This window comes from Nymphalis io, chromosome 21 (genome assembly GCF_905147045.1).
Source record: "Nymphalis io chromosome 21, ilAglIoxx1.1, whole genome shotgun sequence".
Taxonomy (NCBI): Eukaryota; Metazoa; Arthropoda; class Insecta; order Lepidoptera; family Nymphalidae; genus Nymphalis; species Nymphalis io.
Window position 1 is genome coordinate 8,574,629 of NC_065908.1, and position 17,806 is coordinate 8,592,434.

Sequence of the window (17,806 nt, forward strand, 5' to 3'; positions counted from 1 at the left end):
TTATTAAACAAATTTGTTATTATGTTAATGTGGCAGTAAAACAATGAAGTTTTAAAAGAAGTTACAGTTTTTTTTTCAAATTTAAAACTACTTAAGATAGATAGCTAAAATATCTAACTAATATAATTAATATGTAGTTGAATCACTCATGAAAATGTATAACTGGCTTTAGTTAAGTGCTCTTAAAATGATCCATTAACAGTGAATGACGTGCGCTAACATCTCAGTGTGTTTCTGAAGTACCTTAACTCGGCCTCGAACGATAATAAAATTATTTTTCGGCATTCGCTCGTTATTTATTCTACTAAAGTGCTTTTAAATGAAATTAATTTAACACGAACTCAACACAGCGCATACCACGTTTTAGTAAAGTGAAAAATTTAGCTACAATCGGCTTTCATTTTGCGTTCTTTCCTACAAATTACCCCTCATTCGTCTAAAGCGGATTTTCACGTTATTTCTTTAGGCTCTTACGAAATATGTAATGTACGTGGGAGCGAAACTCAAAAAATCTTTATTGTGCTAAAATCCGAGCCAGGTTTCATCCCGGGAACCTAATAGAATACTTTATGTTACGTTTTGCTTTGCCTTCGTAAATTGCGCGTTATATTTCATTTAAAATGCATTGAGAAGCCACAGTTTGCTTGGAAATGTTATAATAATTTAATGTTTACAAATTATTTACAACACAATTTCACATACTTTTAAATATCTATTACGTTTAATAATCTTTTGACTCACATCAGTTGTGTTACGTTGTTTACTTTTTATAAATATAGTCATGACTAGTTAAGTAAGTCATGTTTAAAAGCATTTAAAGATAAGTTAAACGATTTTTTATAGTATGATAGAGGCAAAAGTTTTTAAATAAATTTACATTAAGGTTAGTTTGGGACGACTACGTTTCCGAGAGCTCTTTGAAATTCCAACTTTTAAAAAATTTCCTTTTAACTAACTTCATACTTTCAGTCACTTTTTAAATTTACAGCATGGAGGCTATTATTTTTAATTTTGTACATTCTAGTACTGAAAAGTTATGTTTTTTTAAGTCACAAGTTTATGTTCAGTAATTATTTAACAAAATATTTCTGTTTTATATTGAAAATTGCGAAATACATAATTATTTGTCATTATTGTTAATTGAATTAAAAAGTAAAATTTTACCTAATCTTATTGTTTAAAATAAATATAATGTTAAACATAAATAACGTTTTAGAAGGAGTTGATTAAAAGATTTCACGTTATTCCTCATTTGGATTCACGGAAACTGCAACAAAAATCACATCTTCAAAACTCCTGAGTCGACAAAAATGACAATTTCATTCGACAATTGCAAACGGCTGTATGTAATCGCTACGCAAATAATTATTATAAAACAGTATATAAGTCGATAATCGGGAGTGAACTTTTGAAAAATAGTTAAAGTTTGTGTTAATGACAATAATTTTATGTGTTAAATTATATCTAAATGTGAATTATATAAATTAAAACTACAAATTTCAAATTTTATTTGTTAAATTGCAATAGTAGTGTGCAGTGTTTGAAGTGAACGCGTAAGCGACGCTTATTTCCCGGCGCTTATGACCTTTTGGTCGCTGGTTTGACTGCAATTCAACAATCGGTCTGTTAAGCAGAGTTACTCTTAGCTTTTTTTCTACCTACATTTTTTGTGATAATAATATATATGCAAAATGGATTGTAAACATTGTTCAGAGATCGTAAGACCAGAAGAAATGATTAGATGTACGGCTTGTCAAAGTATGTATCATTACTCATGTGTTGGTATAAATGAAAGCGACTTTAAAAAGATTCTGCCTATGAATAAAGCTAAATGGAAATGTCCAGTTTGCAAAATATCTAAGAAAAATAATATAAGTCCAAAATTAAATATGATCTCTGATAAAATAAATACAAATCAAGCCCAAATCATAGATATTAAATCGTTGATTGCACATTTTGATGAGCGCTTCAATAGTTTGCATTACACAATGGAGTCATTCAAATCTTTTATTACTGATGAATTTAAAAAGCTCTCAGAATCTGTTACTTTTTGGTCTACAAAAATTAATACGATCGAGTCTTCCATTAATTCTGTTGTTGATCGAATGAATGATCTAGATAAGGAAGTTACTAAAATAGAAAATTATGAAACAGAACTCGTGGAGTTGAAACTTAAGCTTAGAGAATTATCGGAAAACACTAACAGAAATGAACAGTGGGTGCGTCGCTCTAATATTCAAATAAATGGTATTCCACAAAATAAGGGCGAAAACTTAGTCCATATTATTAAGACCCTTGCTGAAAAAAGTGGTTACCCCATAAATTTTAATACCGATGTTGATTTTGTAACAAGGGTAGCGGTAAGGAATGATTCGTCTGAAAATAAATCGCGTCCCATTATTTTAAAAATGCAAGCACGTTACAAAAAGGATGATTTTCTTTCATCGTTAAGGAAGTTAAAAAATCTGAAAGCATGCGACATTGGTTTTTCAGGCAGAAATAATCCTATTTACATAAATGACCACCTGTCCACTTACAACAAGGCTCTTTTGAATGAAGCTCGACGAAAATGCAAAGAGAAAAGTTACTTATTCTGCTGGGTTCGAAATTGCACTTATGGTTCGTAAGACTAACAATTCACCAGTTATTCACATTACTTCCAAAGAGTGTTTAAACAAAATTTTATAAGCGTTATTAATTTGTTGGTTTATAATATTAAAGTATGTTACTTTGTTCAGTTTTTTAAGAATATTTTTTGTAGTTTTATATTTTTACTTGTTTTCGTTAATATTTTAATTATATTTATTAAGAAAATTAGGCTGATATTGTATTGTTTTATGGACTTGAAGGTATGTTTTAATTCTTATCTGGCATCTAGGTGCATTGAAAAGCTATTTCTCTTTAATATTATTACTCACAATAATTATAATTTAAAATATATATTACTATGTACTTAAATATTTATTATCAAAATGTTAGAGGATTGCGCACTAAAACTTTACAGTTCTATTTTAATTTGTTAAATTCCAATTATGACGTAATTTGTCTAAGCGAGACCTGGTTACTTCCTAATATCTTTGATGAAGAACTCTTCGATTCACGCTATAACGTATACCGGAATGATCGTGACTATGCACTTCTAGGGGTAAGTAAGGGTGGTGGTACACTTATAGCAGTACGTCGTGGCATCTATGTCGACATGCAACACTCTAGGACACCAATGTCTCTTCCAGGTGCTGATATAACTTTTGTTAATATAGTGGTCGGACAGGGTTTAAGTAAACAAAAACTACGACTTTTCTGTTGCTATTTCCCTCAAAATCAACACCAGAGCGATTCTGAAGCCACATTTTTTGAGTTCTTATCAGATTTAAATTTGAATAACCCTTTTGATAAATATATTGTTGTAGGAGATTTCAACATGGGAGATATTGTGTGGTCACATAACTCTGAAAATACGCTAGCTATCCAAAACCCATCCGAAAATAATTTAATTATGCAACTATTTGCTTTTATGTGCTTCTCTGGCTGGTGTCAGTATAATGGGATTTTTAATGGTAATAATAGACTATTGGATCTCGTTCTGTCTAACTGTAGTTGTTCGGTCGATAGAACAACACCATTATCTTTGCCTGAAGACGTTCATCATCCGTCTCTCTCTGTGTTGACGGATATTATGTTGAATGATTCAAATTTACGTTATGCTCCTCGAATTGTTCGTCGCTTTCATGTTGCTGACTACAACGCAATTAACAATGAGCTAAATAATATTGATTGGGTGGAACAATTCGAAACATGTGATATAATTAACGCAGTAGATAAGTTTTATTTAATAGTTAATAATATTGTGGATCGCTTTGTACCAGCTAAAACAGTATACGATATCAATAAATATCCTGTATGGTTTAGCAAGTTTTTAATTAAATTGATTAAAAAGAAATTACAAGTGCATAAACGATGGAAAATTTATGGTCATAATAGTGACTATGACAAATTTGCTGACCTTCGACACAGAACTAAATTGATGGAAAGAGAGTGTTATAATGTCTTTATTGCTAGGGCTGAAGATAATATTCATCACAGTTCTCGGAAATTCTGGTCATTTATAAAATCAAAGAAAGGTAGTAATAATATACCTGACACCATGTTTCATGACAATACGGTTGGCTCCGACGGCCCATCGATCTCTAATCTATTTAGTAACTACTTTAAATCAGTTTTTGAAGTAGAAGTGAATCAACCCGAGGTTGATTATTTAAACAAGCATAGTAGTCAGTCCTTAATTAGTACTATTAATGTATCATGCCGTACCATTGAAAGATATCTCTCAAAACTTGACTCGTCTAAAGGCAGTGGCCCAGATGGATTACATCCTATGTTTTTAAAACGATGAAGTAAATCTTTATCAATCCCTTTACATTTACTCTTTAACAAATCCATATATTCAGGCATACTACCACCTGTTTGGAAAAAATCGCTTGTTGTTCCCATTTTTAAAAATGGAGATAAGCATATTGTCAAAAATTATCGTGGAATATCAATGTTATCTATCATACCTAAATTATTTGAGAAGATTATTTACGATACTTTGTTTCCTTTAATAAAACCTCTGCTCATTACCCAACAACATGGATTCGTAAATAAAAGATCAGTTGAGTCTAATCTTGTTGAGTTTCTCGATGTTGTTCTTTCAGCCATGGAGAGAGGACATCAGGTTGACACTGTGTATACCGATTACTCAAAAGCATTTGATAAAATTCCACATACGCTATTAATTAAAAAACTTGCATATACTGGTATACACGGCGATTTGCTAAGATGGATAACGTCGTATCTCCGTGACAGAACTCAAGCAGTCGCTGTCAAGGGACACATTTCTAGTTTTGTCCCCATAACATCTGGGGTTCCTCAGGGCTCTCACCTCGGTCCCCTATTGTTTAACATTTTCATTAATGATATACTAAAAAATTTTCAAAATCCTGACATACTTCTATATGCCGATGATACAAAACTATTTAAAATCATAAAAAGAAGTGATGACTGCTCAAACTTGCAATATGATTTGGATATTTTAGTGCAATATTGTTCATCTAATGGCCTACATCTTAACTTTGAAAAATGCAATGTAATAACATTTTCTAGAAAAAAAAATCCAATTTTATTTGATTACACAATTTCCAATCATTTAATTAAGAGGGTAACCGAGGTTAGGGACCTAGGAGTGCTTCTAGATTCTAATTTATTATTTGACAGGCATGTGAATAAAATTATCGCAAAAGCTTACAGTATGATGGGTTTCATATTTCGCCAGGGAAGAGACTTTAAGCATATCAATACATATAATGTGTTGTATAACTCGTATGTAAGATCTAATTTGGAATTCGCTTCAACGGTTTGGAATCCACAATACTCTAAGTATGTTATGGCTATCGAAAATGTTCAGAATAAATTTATTAGAAGATTAACGCGTAAATTTGGGTCCAATGCTATTAATAAGCTTAATATTTTGTCGCTTGAGAAACGCAGGGAATGCAAAGATCAGGTTTTTCTTTACAAAATTGTAAATAATTTTGTCGATTCAATGTACTTAGTCAACAACATTTATATCAAGTGCTCACATTCCATTGCCCGTTCAAAACATACCTTTTATGTCCCAATGTGTAGAACGAACTATGCTAAAAATCGCTTTTTAGTAAGAGCATGTGACAATCATAATAAACGCTACACTAGTATAGATATATTTAACGAAAATTTATTTAAGTTCAAAGAAGCTCTAAAAAACTGTATTTGTCAGTAATATACTTATCGTTTTTTTTTTTTCTGTTTTAAATTATTTTTAATACTTTATTCATATATCTTAATAAATTGTTAAATAACTTGTTATCGTTAGGTTCACTCCATGTTTGTTTGTATAAGTGGAAACTTTGTTGGCTTAAGTGAAATTTATTTTGTTACTAAATTTTATGTATTATATTATGCTGTATGTTTCCCAAATAAATAAAATAAAATAAATAAATAAATTTTTGACTACGTCCAAAATCAAAAGTTGTTAAAATCTTTAGATATGTTCATTATCATAACGAATGATAAACTTTTTATTTATTTATAATACGTAGTCAGACGAGCAAAAACTACAAAATGGTAAGCAGCGACCGCTCATAGACACTATAAATTCTTAAAATTATCAATACACCAACAGCTATAAAAACTATGTTGTTAATATCCCGTATGCCGTAATTACTCCGGCTCAGTCACCGTAAAAACACTTAAAATCAAACATACTTGCTATTTGGCGGTAGGATTGACGAAATAAGCAAAATTGATGAGCATTTTTTTCGATAGCATTTTATAAACGCTTAAACACTACAATAATGGCATGTTGGCGTATAAAAGGAACGTAATTCACAAAAATGTGCTCTATATTATTATCAGGAGTTCTAGAGTCATTGTTTGTTCCACTTTTATGCGAGAGACGACTGCTAGTTCTTTGTTCGAATTCACACAGCGGATCGCCAGCGATAATAGACATTGAATGACGTTAATACGTAATTAAAGTTTGAAATTTAATGGTTCACACGGTCGCTTACAAAACGGATAGGAAACATAGTAATCTATGTTATGTGGAGGAAAAATAACGCGTTGTATAACGGGGATACAATTAATAGGAAGGATTCATGTAGTCGAATCAAGATTCGACTACATGAATCCTTGACCAATGACCAGATCAGCTCAAGAGCTGATCTGGTCTAGAAACTAGACCCGAGTGCTAAAATCCCGAATCGTGCTAATAGAAGAAATTTTATATCGGTTTGAAGGTAGGGAGTTAGCAGCGTTACACTCTCGTGACTCGAAAAGCACAAAGTCAATGGTTCTGCCATTTAAGAGATAATGATTCCTTCTTCTTCGTGTCGGTTTGTCGAAAAACTTCTATAAGCAATGATTAGAGAAGTTAGTTCAAGATTACAATTGTTTATCGTAAATCACGCTACACTATAATATGACAAATTCAACAGGTTAACTAACTCATCATAATTATTACGGTCTATGACGTTTATATACGTTTAAGATAAACAAGTCTGGCCTACTTCGCCTACGTATATGAGGTAGGTTTCCTCTACATTCTTGTCGCAGTACTCAGCAACATGTAATAAGGGAATGCGGTTGGAATTTACGTAGACATTACGGCCATTTATTTAATATACAGTGTTTTTGGATCAATATATGACTTGAATGAATTATATGTTGTATAGTGCAGTGATTTATGATGTTATTCTAATATAAACGTGTTAATTATCTTTTTGAATATATAACATTGTAATGATAAAGCTCAGTTTCGAAGAAGAAACTGTAAGAAATTACATTCATACTTTAATAATATGGTAAATGCGAAAGTGTTCTTGGTTTAGCTTAAAAGAGGCAGTGACGGGTCTACCGACCGTGATTTTTGCGTAGAGATTGCTATGAGCTACTTCTAAATCTCGGTATCCGTAAGCGAAGATGTGGGCTATAACAAGTCCGTAATAAATTAGCTCATTTATAGTTTCAGTTACGCAATTTGTTTAATTTAACATATGATAATATATGTATTAAAATGAAAAGTTTAATTTTAAAGAAAACTTTAGTAAAGAGGTCGTCTATATTTTGTTATCTGTTTTGATCAACAAAGGACATATTTAATCTATGCTCATAATATTGTGTATTCTATGTCATGACGTCAGATGCATTTAATGAATAGTTACGTTTAGTTAGCTTCAGTTTATTCGATGTTTTCACGGTACGAAGCGTGTCGGTGGTAGTGATGGTGTTACACCCGCCATTCGACGACGCTTCGAAACAACGCGCGCTACCATTGTCATTATTAAAGGATGATTAAACTGAGTGCCTAATTAATGGTTAGTGCTTTATATTTTATTATTAAATTTTATTTTATTAGTTACTATTTATTTTTATTATTCATATTTCATTATTTTGTTAAATGTTTTTTGAAATAAGACGTTAGTATACAATTATTATTTTTAAATGACTATATTTTTTAATGTTTATTTATTTTAATAGTCAATGGCGATGATTACCGTTAATCTGCCAAAAAATATTATTTTTTATTTTGTTTAATATTTTATGAAATATATGTTTAAATAGAATTTAAAAATATAGTCATAATTAATAATACAAATTGAATACCTATATATTATTTTAATTATTATTTATTGCTAGCTAAATGTTATCTATCGAAATTAAACATTTTATAAAAATACATATTTTGATTAAACTCAGAAGGATTGTTCTACAATAAAATATGTATTTTAATATGAGACAATTTGTAGAGTATAGTATTTATTTAGAGATTTATTTTGTATATTAAATAAATTAATTGAATTGTGTACAAAACTATAAGTAATGTAATAAAATAGATTTCATCAGTATTTTGAATATTTTTTAATTAATGACATATCATTTTTTAAAGTCAGTTATGGGCCAATTAAGCGAATTGGCCCAGTGATTAAAGCACTTCAAGTGTTACCTTAAAGATTGCGGGTTCCAACCCGGGCAAGCCTCTCTGTTTTTTTTATGGAATTAATGGTGCTTATAATTCATTTCGTGCTCGGTGGTTAGGAAAACCCGCATATGTTTGACAGCGCAGAGACTAGCCGATAGACCACCAGTGTGATACGAATATATTAATTAAGCCCATCCGTTTCAATTCTCACAAGTGTTAAGCATAGTGCATAGCAAGTGTAAGCATAGTGTATACTTATATTTATATTGTTTTGTATGACTTTAAGATTAAAGAAAGAGCAAAGTAATAGTATTTTTAAAATAACATTTAGTAAAATCAATAAATTTAAGCGTTAATAGCGCTACAGTTTACGTGAGTCTAGTGACGCAAAAAGCACAAGTTCGAGCCTTTGGGCTATCGTCATCCCTATTCCTAAAGAAAGCTGTACGCTTAAATGGAGGGGTAAAAAATTTGCTAAGCTAATTTCCTTTATTAAAAAAAAAAAACATCTGTCATTGTCAGTGTTCATTTGTCGTTATTTTTTATCTGTATTCTAATGAAATCTTGTGTTCTAATAAAAATAATATTATAATAGAAAAAACATACTCTTTCTATTTAATTTTATTGATATATCAATATGATGTCAATCGAAATAATTGTTGAAATGTTTCAAAATAGATACTAGATTAAATGTAGGTTAAAATCGATTTCTTACTTTACACGCTGACTTTGTTAGTTACAAGGATTATAAATATAAAGCGTATAATTATATAACGTGTTAGCATTAGCTAAGCTTGTATTATTAGAAGGCGGACATACATACATAACGTAATATACTTACATTTTTTTCATTTTATTTAATATTGGTAGGCAGGTGATTGGTATAAATGGCAACTTCTGGGTAAGAAATTGAAGAACTTGTTCACTAGATGCTAATGTTCGGTACTTTGATCGCACGATTGTAAAATAAACTATTAAATGCAACTGCTTTCCATGTCACATTAAAAAACTTCCATAACTTATATTAAACGATTAGGGAATCTTGCCATCGCGATGTAGAAATATCACAGTTGTTACACAGCGCCATCTAGTACTCAAAGGTAAAATTACAATGAACTCATAAAGTATTTATACAGAAGTATTAACCGTCTCTCATATCGTCTCTCATCGTCAATGTACAATATGTTATGTTCCTTGTCTATACAGTTATACTGGCTCACTCACATACTTAGTATTGCGATGTAGCGGTAGAATACGTGATGAGTGATAGTTCCTACATAGACGAGCTTTTAAAAATCACCAATAAAAAATAATCAGATTCATACTGACCCGTATAAATTCATTTAAAATCTATGGATTTAATAAGGTTTGTGTATCTAGCCTGTTTTATTTAAAGGTTAGCGTGGAAAAAATAATTTGTGACCGTAGAATTAGGGCCGTAGGGACTGTTGTATTAGGGTCTGACATAATAAAAGCTAAGACAAATCCCTACCAACAACTCGAAATGCTGAAGAATTTGTTTGTTTGGTTGACAGATATATAGATAGATAGATATCACATTTATTGAGCAACGATATAGACTATACAACGTCCGCTACGAGTCCTAACTTTTAACGAGGGAGAAACGTACGAAGCACATAGTATTATATATAAGATTATATTGATGTCAAAATAATATTATGTTTTCGCGGAATCAGATTAGTAAACAACAATAGGGAGGTTATATTAAATATCGAAGTGAAGTTTCTAACAATAGCAGAGGTCTTTAGGGGGGAAAACGATGATAAGCCGAACGGCATGTGATTCTGTAATAAACGCCAATATTCTCTGCGAAATTTACTCTTAAGTATCATTTGGATATCTTGGTATTTTCAGTCCATTGAAACTAAGATTACGAAAGTTATAATATTCATAGTCAAAAGTATCCATCTGTTGTTAAATTACAGTCACAGCCTTTAAATAACGTCTTAAATGTCCCACAGCTTTGCTTCTCTCATCTATAGGACAGTTTAGACTTTTAACCACCACGCTGTTCCGGGAAGGAAGTGAAGAGTTAGGTGTGGATCGTGCTGGTATTAATTCGGGTATTATAATTAAAAATTAGACATATGAAATCTCAGAAATTCAGCAAAATCCATTCAACCCTATGGACTATTTCGAATTAAAATTGAATTTATAAATTATAATATTTTTTCAAACTGTATCCTATATAATAATCTAAATATCTATTTCATTGTACGTACATACGTGCTTTGTTTGTTATTGTTTTTTTTTTATATAAAAGAGACTATAGTTTGCGTGTATTTTTTCATTTTTATTTGTTGGTTGCGCTTATTGTTTTCTTCACTTCCAATCATCTATTAACTTCTCAGAAGATTGAATGATGACATCACTAGTATTATCTTATTGAAAAGTAATGTTTTACATTTTATAGTATACATAAATAAATTTAATGATTAACACAAAATATAAACCAATAGCCTGAAAATATGTATATCTGTTAATAACCCACTGCTGGGCTATGTTCTTCCTTTGCTAAGGTTTGGAGAAACGAAAATAACTGTTAGACTACGAAATTGTTTAAAAGTTAATCAAGTATGCACTTTTAAATCGTCAAAGATTTTTTTGTTATCGAAAGTTTTTAATGTTTTTATTGTTTTATTGTTATCGAAAGTTACCAGGAAGAAGCTTATTTGTTACGCTTTTTCTCAAATTATATATACATTATACACACATAATCAAATGTATGTATAATGTCCAGTGTGGAAATCCATTATTTTTACACGTCTGACTAAAAAAGAGGAGTGATTTTTATAGAGTTCATTTATGCTTGAGAGTTCCTTATCACACCCCCAACTTTATTATGTCTGCACATATTTGGATGTATGGAGTATCTTATTCCAATAGAAATATTAATATTAGAACTTAGAATCCTTATATCACCCCGAGTGATATTGGCTATCAATTCATTCATACATTCCGGGCAGTTGTGTGAATTTTCAAACATTTGTTTCATTTTTGAAAATAAATTCTTATATCGAGTTTTTTTTAAATAGTGCAGATGTGCAAAGTAATCCCTACATTTGTGAATTTCTGTACCTCATAATAATTAATCTGACATCTAATAAGCTACTCAAACGGGCTTAGCGCAAGCATTCACTAATTATTGCATTCTTGCGAACATTCTTAGCATTTCAACGGAACACAATTAATGTGCGGTAGAAAGCTGACCTTGGCAACATTGAAAGAACTAGCTAAATAGTTACGTTTTCAGATGGAAATGTTCTAAGCTGTATTCTATACATCTACACAAATAAATAAGAATGAAGTGTCCGTATAATTTTAAAATAACTGCCTCGTTTTAAGTTTATATAACTATTTACGAGTTACGTAAACCAAATTCCACCACCTTTTTACTTTCGACTACCGTTGTTACCTATTAATTTAAATATTTTCACATAACTATTATTAAAATACGCATTATTTACGTCAAGGTGGCAAATTTGGATTTTCATCACAAACTGAATTCTACAATGGCGGTGCTGTGGGCTTTGCTAGTTAAATAAAACTATTTGAATTCGATTTTTGTATATCATTTCAGTATAATGTTGCCATCATTGGGTTGTTACTTTAACTCGAATATTATTGTATAATACATATAATATTATAATTAAAAAGAGGCAAAGTTTTGTTTATACTTATACTTTTTTTACACTTACATGTACAAAAAGTACTAATAGCAACACAATTTCATAAAATAAATTGAATAGTATAAAATATGCTAACATGAGTATGTAACAGTTTCGATTAAAAATATTATAAAAGTTGGCAGTGCACAGCTTAAGAATCATTAAAATTATGGTTTTAAGTAGTCCGACATTACAAGCGCTCTGCAGCGGTCGTTGGCTCTACTTTACACTTGAAAATTATTTTTAAAAATATCAACTAAAAATAAAAACTGAAATTAAATGCCATTGATAATGTTTACAATTTCGTTTTACAGATGATCGTTGTAATACTGCTCTTCTTCATCTCAACCGCCAGCTCTGAAGAAGTTGGTACCGTTTGCAATTCGTGTATCAAAGTGAATACAACTTGCTACAATGTTACCTATCTGTTTGACATCGAAGCTCCATTCAGGAACCGAATTGTCATCAACAAACTTGGTATCCTCCGATCAACGAACACCCTTTACTTCAGCTTCGAACCTAGAATCGAAGACCAAGAATATAACAAGGTCGGATTTATTAATTTGGATAATCCTGTTAATATAAGCGTCATATCAGGTGAAAAACAAATTATGAACTTTGGGACATTTGATTTAGATCAAGATAATGGATTGGTATATTTAGGAGGCAGCGACGGAATCTACGTTTTGGATACGAAAGTGAACAGAGTAGCACCGTACAGTTCTAGAGGTGATTTAATTGTAAGCTTATTCTATAAAAGTCACGTATATTTTATAAGGTATGGTGAATTTAAGATTATTAAAAAGAAAGGAGATAATTTTGATATTATATTCGAAATGATGCAAGTTAAGAATTTTGTTTCCAATAAATATGACGTGTCGGTATTGTTGTGTGGTTATGGCCTGTTTGCGAGCAAGAAAGACGAAATGGTATGGCTCTCGAAAAATTCATATTTTAGAGGATTAACAATTGATTTAGATAATACAATCTACGCTTGGTGGATAGACGGTATATACAAAGTGATAATCGAACCGAAATTAGCTGATTCTAGAATTGTAAGAGTAGCACACATTCCTTCTATTGGCGCACTGACGTTTGACAATGATAATAATTTTCTTTTTACAGTTGAAAAAAGTTTATTTAGATTAATTGAAATGGCTAACACAACAATTTGTTGATTTTTACTTAATAACTAATAATTTTTAATTAATTTGGTTCTAGCTAAACATTTACCTTCAACAACCTTCTTGTATATTTTGCGTCCGCAGATTAAAAAATATATATGCAATGATATTTTCTTAATTTAAAATGACTGATTGACATCACGCGCAGCCTAAACCGTGGTTCTAAATTTAAAAAATATCTTATACGAGTAAGAGGTTTAAATGGGAGATAACGTTCGCATATTTTCAATGCTTAAAATATAGTTGGTTTCTAATTATTAATGTTTCCGATGTGATATCCCCTTGGGTACATGGCTTGTATTGATTAAATTTATTTATTTTTGTTCCTATAAACCTTATAATATAGCATGCTAATGGCGAGTTGACATGTCTTACATATATTATGTACAATTTATGAATAATAATCTTGTAGTTTTTAAAATAATTACACCTAATGAAACTACTAAAACTGGTACGTATAAGTTAGTACCATTACATATAGCTTATTAGATCAATAACAAATAGCCGATTTTACAATATAATATGGTCTTTAGAGTAAATAAAATTTGTCGATTAGTGCTTAGAATTAGTTTGATTAATTTTAATAAATTTAGTTTTTAATATATATTTACACTTAATAAGCCAGCGTTTGACCGTTGACTTGCCTGATGTTAAGCATCGACACGGTCTTGGATGTAGCACGCTTGCCTAGAAGAAACCTGTTTACTCTGGATTTTAATACATTATTTTTAAATTTAGATAGTGTTTTATATAAAATTATTTCTTCAATTAATCTTAATATATTTGTATATATAAATACTGTATAATTAATTATATCAAACTATGGAAGATGTCAGTGTAGATCAACCACATCAGATATTCTACCGCAAAAGTCTTGTGAATTACCTGTAGTTAAGGAAGAACACACAATGTTTAAAGCAGTAAATCAGTATTTCAGAAGGAATATTTGCTATAAGTTTAAACAAAAGTTCGTCAGAAACAGCTCAGTTTATTGTGGATGTAAAAAGTAAGACCAAGATTTCCTTTTATTTTGAATTGTTACTTCTTTTCCCTTAACTCAAGTAAGATGTTTAAGGTACTGATTTCTTTGTAATTCTATTTTGAATAGCTTTTGATTGATAAGCATGCTTACTGTTATTTTTATTCTTTAATGTTATTTTTATGTGTTTTAATGTTGAGATATTATGTGTGATTTATGTTTGAATTTAATAAAGTTATGATTTTTATTGTTTTTGTATTTGATGATATTCGAGAATTAGTTAAGAATTAACATTATAAAGTATTTTATTTATATTATGCTAGTTTACGCCCGCGGCTAAATTGTGATCTGGCAAGGGTGAGTGTGGGTTGATGGTGGGTAGTTAAGGTGTTGGTTAAAATTACGATAGGGTATAAAATATTGTGGAACAGTGATCCTTAGGATTTATTTTTAACAATATGCAACCTTCATTTTGAAAAAAGAACAATAATGTTATAAGACGTTAGTCTGAATTTTTCTAACCTTGAAAGTTTTTATATAAGAGCATAATTTTCAAATTCCTTCCTATCTTGGTAATTCTTTATGCGCAAAACTTGTTATATTACGTTACTCAGGAATACAGCCATTAGTTACTGGAAGTGGGTCACGGTGATCGTTTAAACGTGTCCTTGCCCTTCCCTGCTAATATGTTAATTGTTGTTAGACGACACGCTTTGTGTTAGCCGACTAACTGAACAAAGTACATTTTTTTAAAACAATTTACACTGTAACGTAGAATTCTTTTATTGATAGTTTCGATTTGCATATGAAAATGTATTCTTGTATTTTTAATAGCTATAAATAGTAATAGTCTCATAAATGCCTTTTTATATATATATATTTTCGAATACAATTATATTTTATTGGTTTTTCTTTGGTATTTATAAATTATAATAATTAGAAGAGTCAATGTCAAAATAAGGTTTTGTTAGCTATTTATTGAGAGGCTACTTAAAAGGTCTTTTTCATAGCAGTTTCGAATTCCTAAAACGATTCGACAAAGCACATTTTATACAATATTTGCTATCGAACGGCGATATTTAGCAGAGCGCAGCTCCCTAAATGTTGACAAAAACGAGTGGAGGTACCTTTTCGAGAGCCATCGGTGTAAGTGGTCACTTGGTACAGTTAAACGGTTCACATCAAACATTCTTTCCCAAAAGGCTACTCCAGTGGGGCTCGATATCTAACGATAAAATGTTTAAGAGCATACAACGTTTCAGTTTTGTATAAAATTTCAAAGATTATAATGATTGGTCCCACGTTGGGCGCCATTTATAGAATTTCATTATTAGTACAATTAATTAATTAGAAGAATGTTATTATTATGATATTTTAATATATAAATATATGTAATACATGGCATATAGTTTATTTTTATATTACAAATGTACGTGTATTTATACGGTATATATTTAAAATATGAAATATCCTTCATAAAAATTTAAATGTTGCCAGCAAACGAGTATAATGTAATAAGATTCAAAACATACGAGGGTCGTCGCTTCAGTCCATAAAAATATTTACTCGTCAATTTCTGTGTTACGTAAAGATGAGCGAAAAGGGAAAAAAATAATAAAGAGGTGTTCCCCTCATCGCTTTTACCCTCCGTAATCATTTCTTTTAGCTTTAAGAAAAGTTTTATATAAATTATTCAGAACGTCTTTTGCCTTATATACTTTTGCTGGAGGCAAAAGGCTGGATGTAAGGTGTAAACTACATTACATCTTTAAATGAAGACTTAAATGAGAAAAGAACAAAACACAATCAAAAAAGGTCTTATATAATTAATTAAAACTGGCAGGTTACAAATATAGTAGGTTTTATTATACCAAATTGAATGATAATATATGAGCATAAAATGAACCCGATAAAGTGAGTTATCAAATATATTTTAATCAAAATTTCCTCGACGTTACGAATATTTACTAAAGCTTTCATTTTAGGCGATCTGTTTCCAAAAGCTGTTAAACAACAAAGGCTTAGGTCGAATAGGGTATAATACTTAGTTAAGGGTAACATTGTCAACTGGCTTCCGAGTCCACAATAGAACGTTCGGTTGGTCATGCAGGTCACGCACCAATGAGAAAGGAATTCATTTGTGACGAAAAAGTTGTGCCATTCTGCGAGAAACATTGAGCCGTAAAAGTTTGGAGAAGTTTATATTAATACAATTATATGAGTCATTTATTTTAAGGCATTTAACTGGTGTTGATATTTTTGATGGTGACGTCCGTGAATATCTTGTAAAGAATATAACTAGTTCATGTGTATGTATTTATATAATTAGTACATCAAAAAAGTTGTCAAACATTTATGTATGCATCTGAGAGCAAATTTAGAAAAAACATTAAAAAACACATTGTTATTTTTCCTATTGAACTGATTGATGATGATGCATAGATAAATAATATATTTTATTTATATATAAATTCATTTAAACTATTCCCGATTTCAATATATATATATTTTTAAATTAGAATGTATTTCTACATTATTGTGAAATGCGGTACAAAAGTCTCTGTTTGCAGAAACTAATGCGAGTTTCTCGACTCAACCGTAACATTTCTTTTGTGTATCGACCCGACTATATACACGAATTAAGTTATTTTTTATTTTGTAAAATCCCTTTAACTGAATAACAGAGAAATATTTTCGAAGACTTATTTTTATATTTTTTTAAAAAGTTTTTAAGCTACTTCATTTTGACAGATGAATGTTTGGAGTAGAAGGGAAACATTGTTAGGAAATATGCGATATGTGTAGAATATGTGTAGAACTTATGAGTGGTCTCACGATACGCAGTTTCACTAAATTATTGTTTAATTCTTTCAACTGAAGATGAATAAGCGCCATACACTCCCCAGAGTGATGACATACGTTGAAAAAAAATCACGATTAATATGAATGCTATAATAAGATTAACCGAGCAAACACCGATGAGCCATTATTAGCCATAACTCTAGATGATTGGAGAAATGTTTGTCTACATACTATTCAAGAGGAATATAAACAGGACTTACAGATACAATATCAGATTATTGTAAGAATACCCCAGTAAAACAATCCTTCACATTTACTTTTAACATTTTATTCTCTTCCACACTTTTTTTTTTTTTTTTTTATATCGCCGGGAGGGCAAATGACTCTACTCCACCTGATGGTAAGTGGTAGTAGAGTCCAAACGCGACGACGGCCAGTACAGACGGGAAAAACGTTCTGCACTAGCCGCCTTCGCCTTGCCGGCCCGCAAGATGCCTCTTCACGCCTCGTTTGAAGGAACCCGGGTTGTAAGAGGAGGGGAATACGTGAGCTGGTAAGGAATTCCATTTTTTGGAAGTGCGACAAAGAAAGGAGTTGCCAAATTTCTTTGTTCGCGATGGAATTGATGTCACAGTTAGGCGGTGACATCGAGAAC

General features: G+C 30.7%; 2 protein-coding genes across 2 annotated transcripts; both read left to right on the forward strand.

Annotated features, from left to right (window-relative positions):
• The first annotated feature begins 1,342 nt into the window (after positions 1-1,342).
• LOC126776871 (uncharacterized) lies at positions 1,343-2,703 on the forward strand. The gene has a single exon (XM_050499719.1). It carries the CDS (start codon positions 1,692-1,694, stop codon positions 2,625-2,627), a length of 936 nt encoding a protein of 311 aa, XP_050355676.1. The 5' UTR covers positions 1,343-1,691; the 3' UTR covers positions 2,628-2,703.
• A 5,064-nt stretch (positions 2,704-7,767) lies between these two features.
• Positions 7,768-14,545, forward strand: LOC126776879 (ommochrome-binding protein-like). Its single transcript, XM_050499733.1, has 2 exons — positions 7,768-7,892; positions 12,501-14,545. The coding sequence occupies exons 1-2, from the start codon at positions 7,890-7,892 to the stop codon at positions 13,362-13,364; spliced, it is 867 nt and encodes a 288-aa protein (XP_050355690.1). The 5' UTR covers positions 7,768-7,889; the 3' UTR covers positions 13,365-14,545.
• The last annotated feature ends 3,261 nt before the right edge of the window (positions 14,546-17,806 follow it).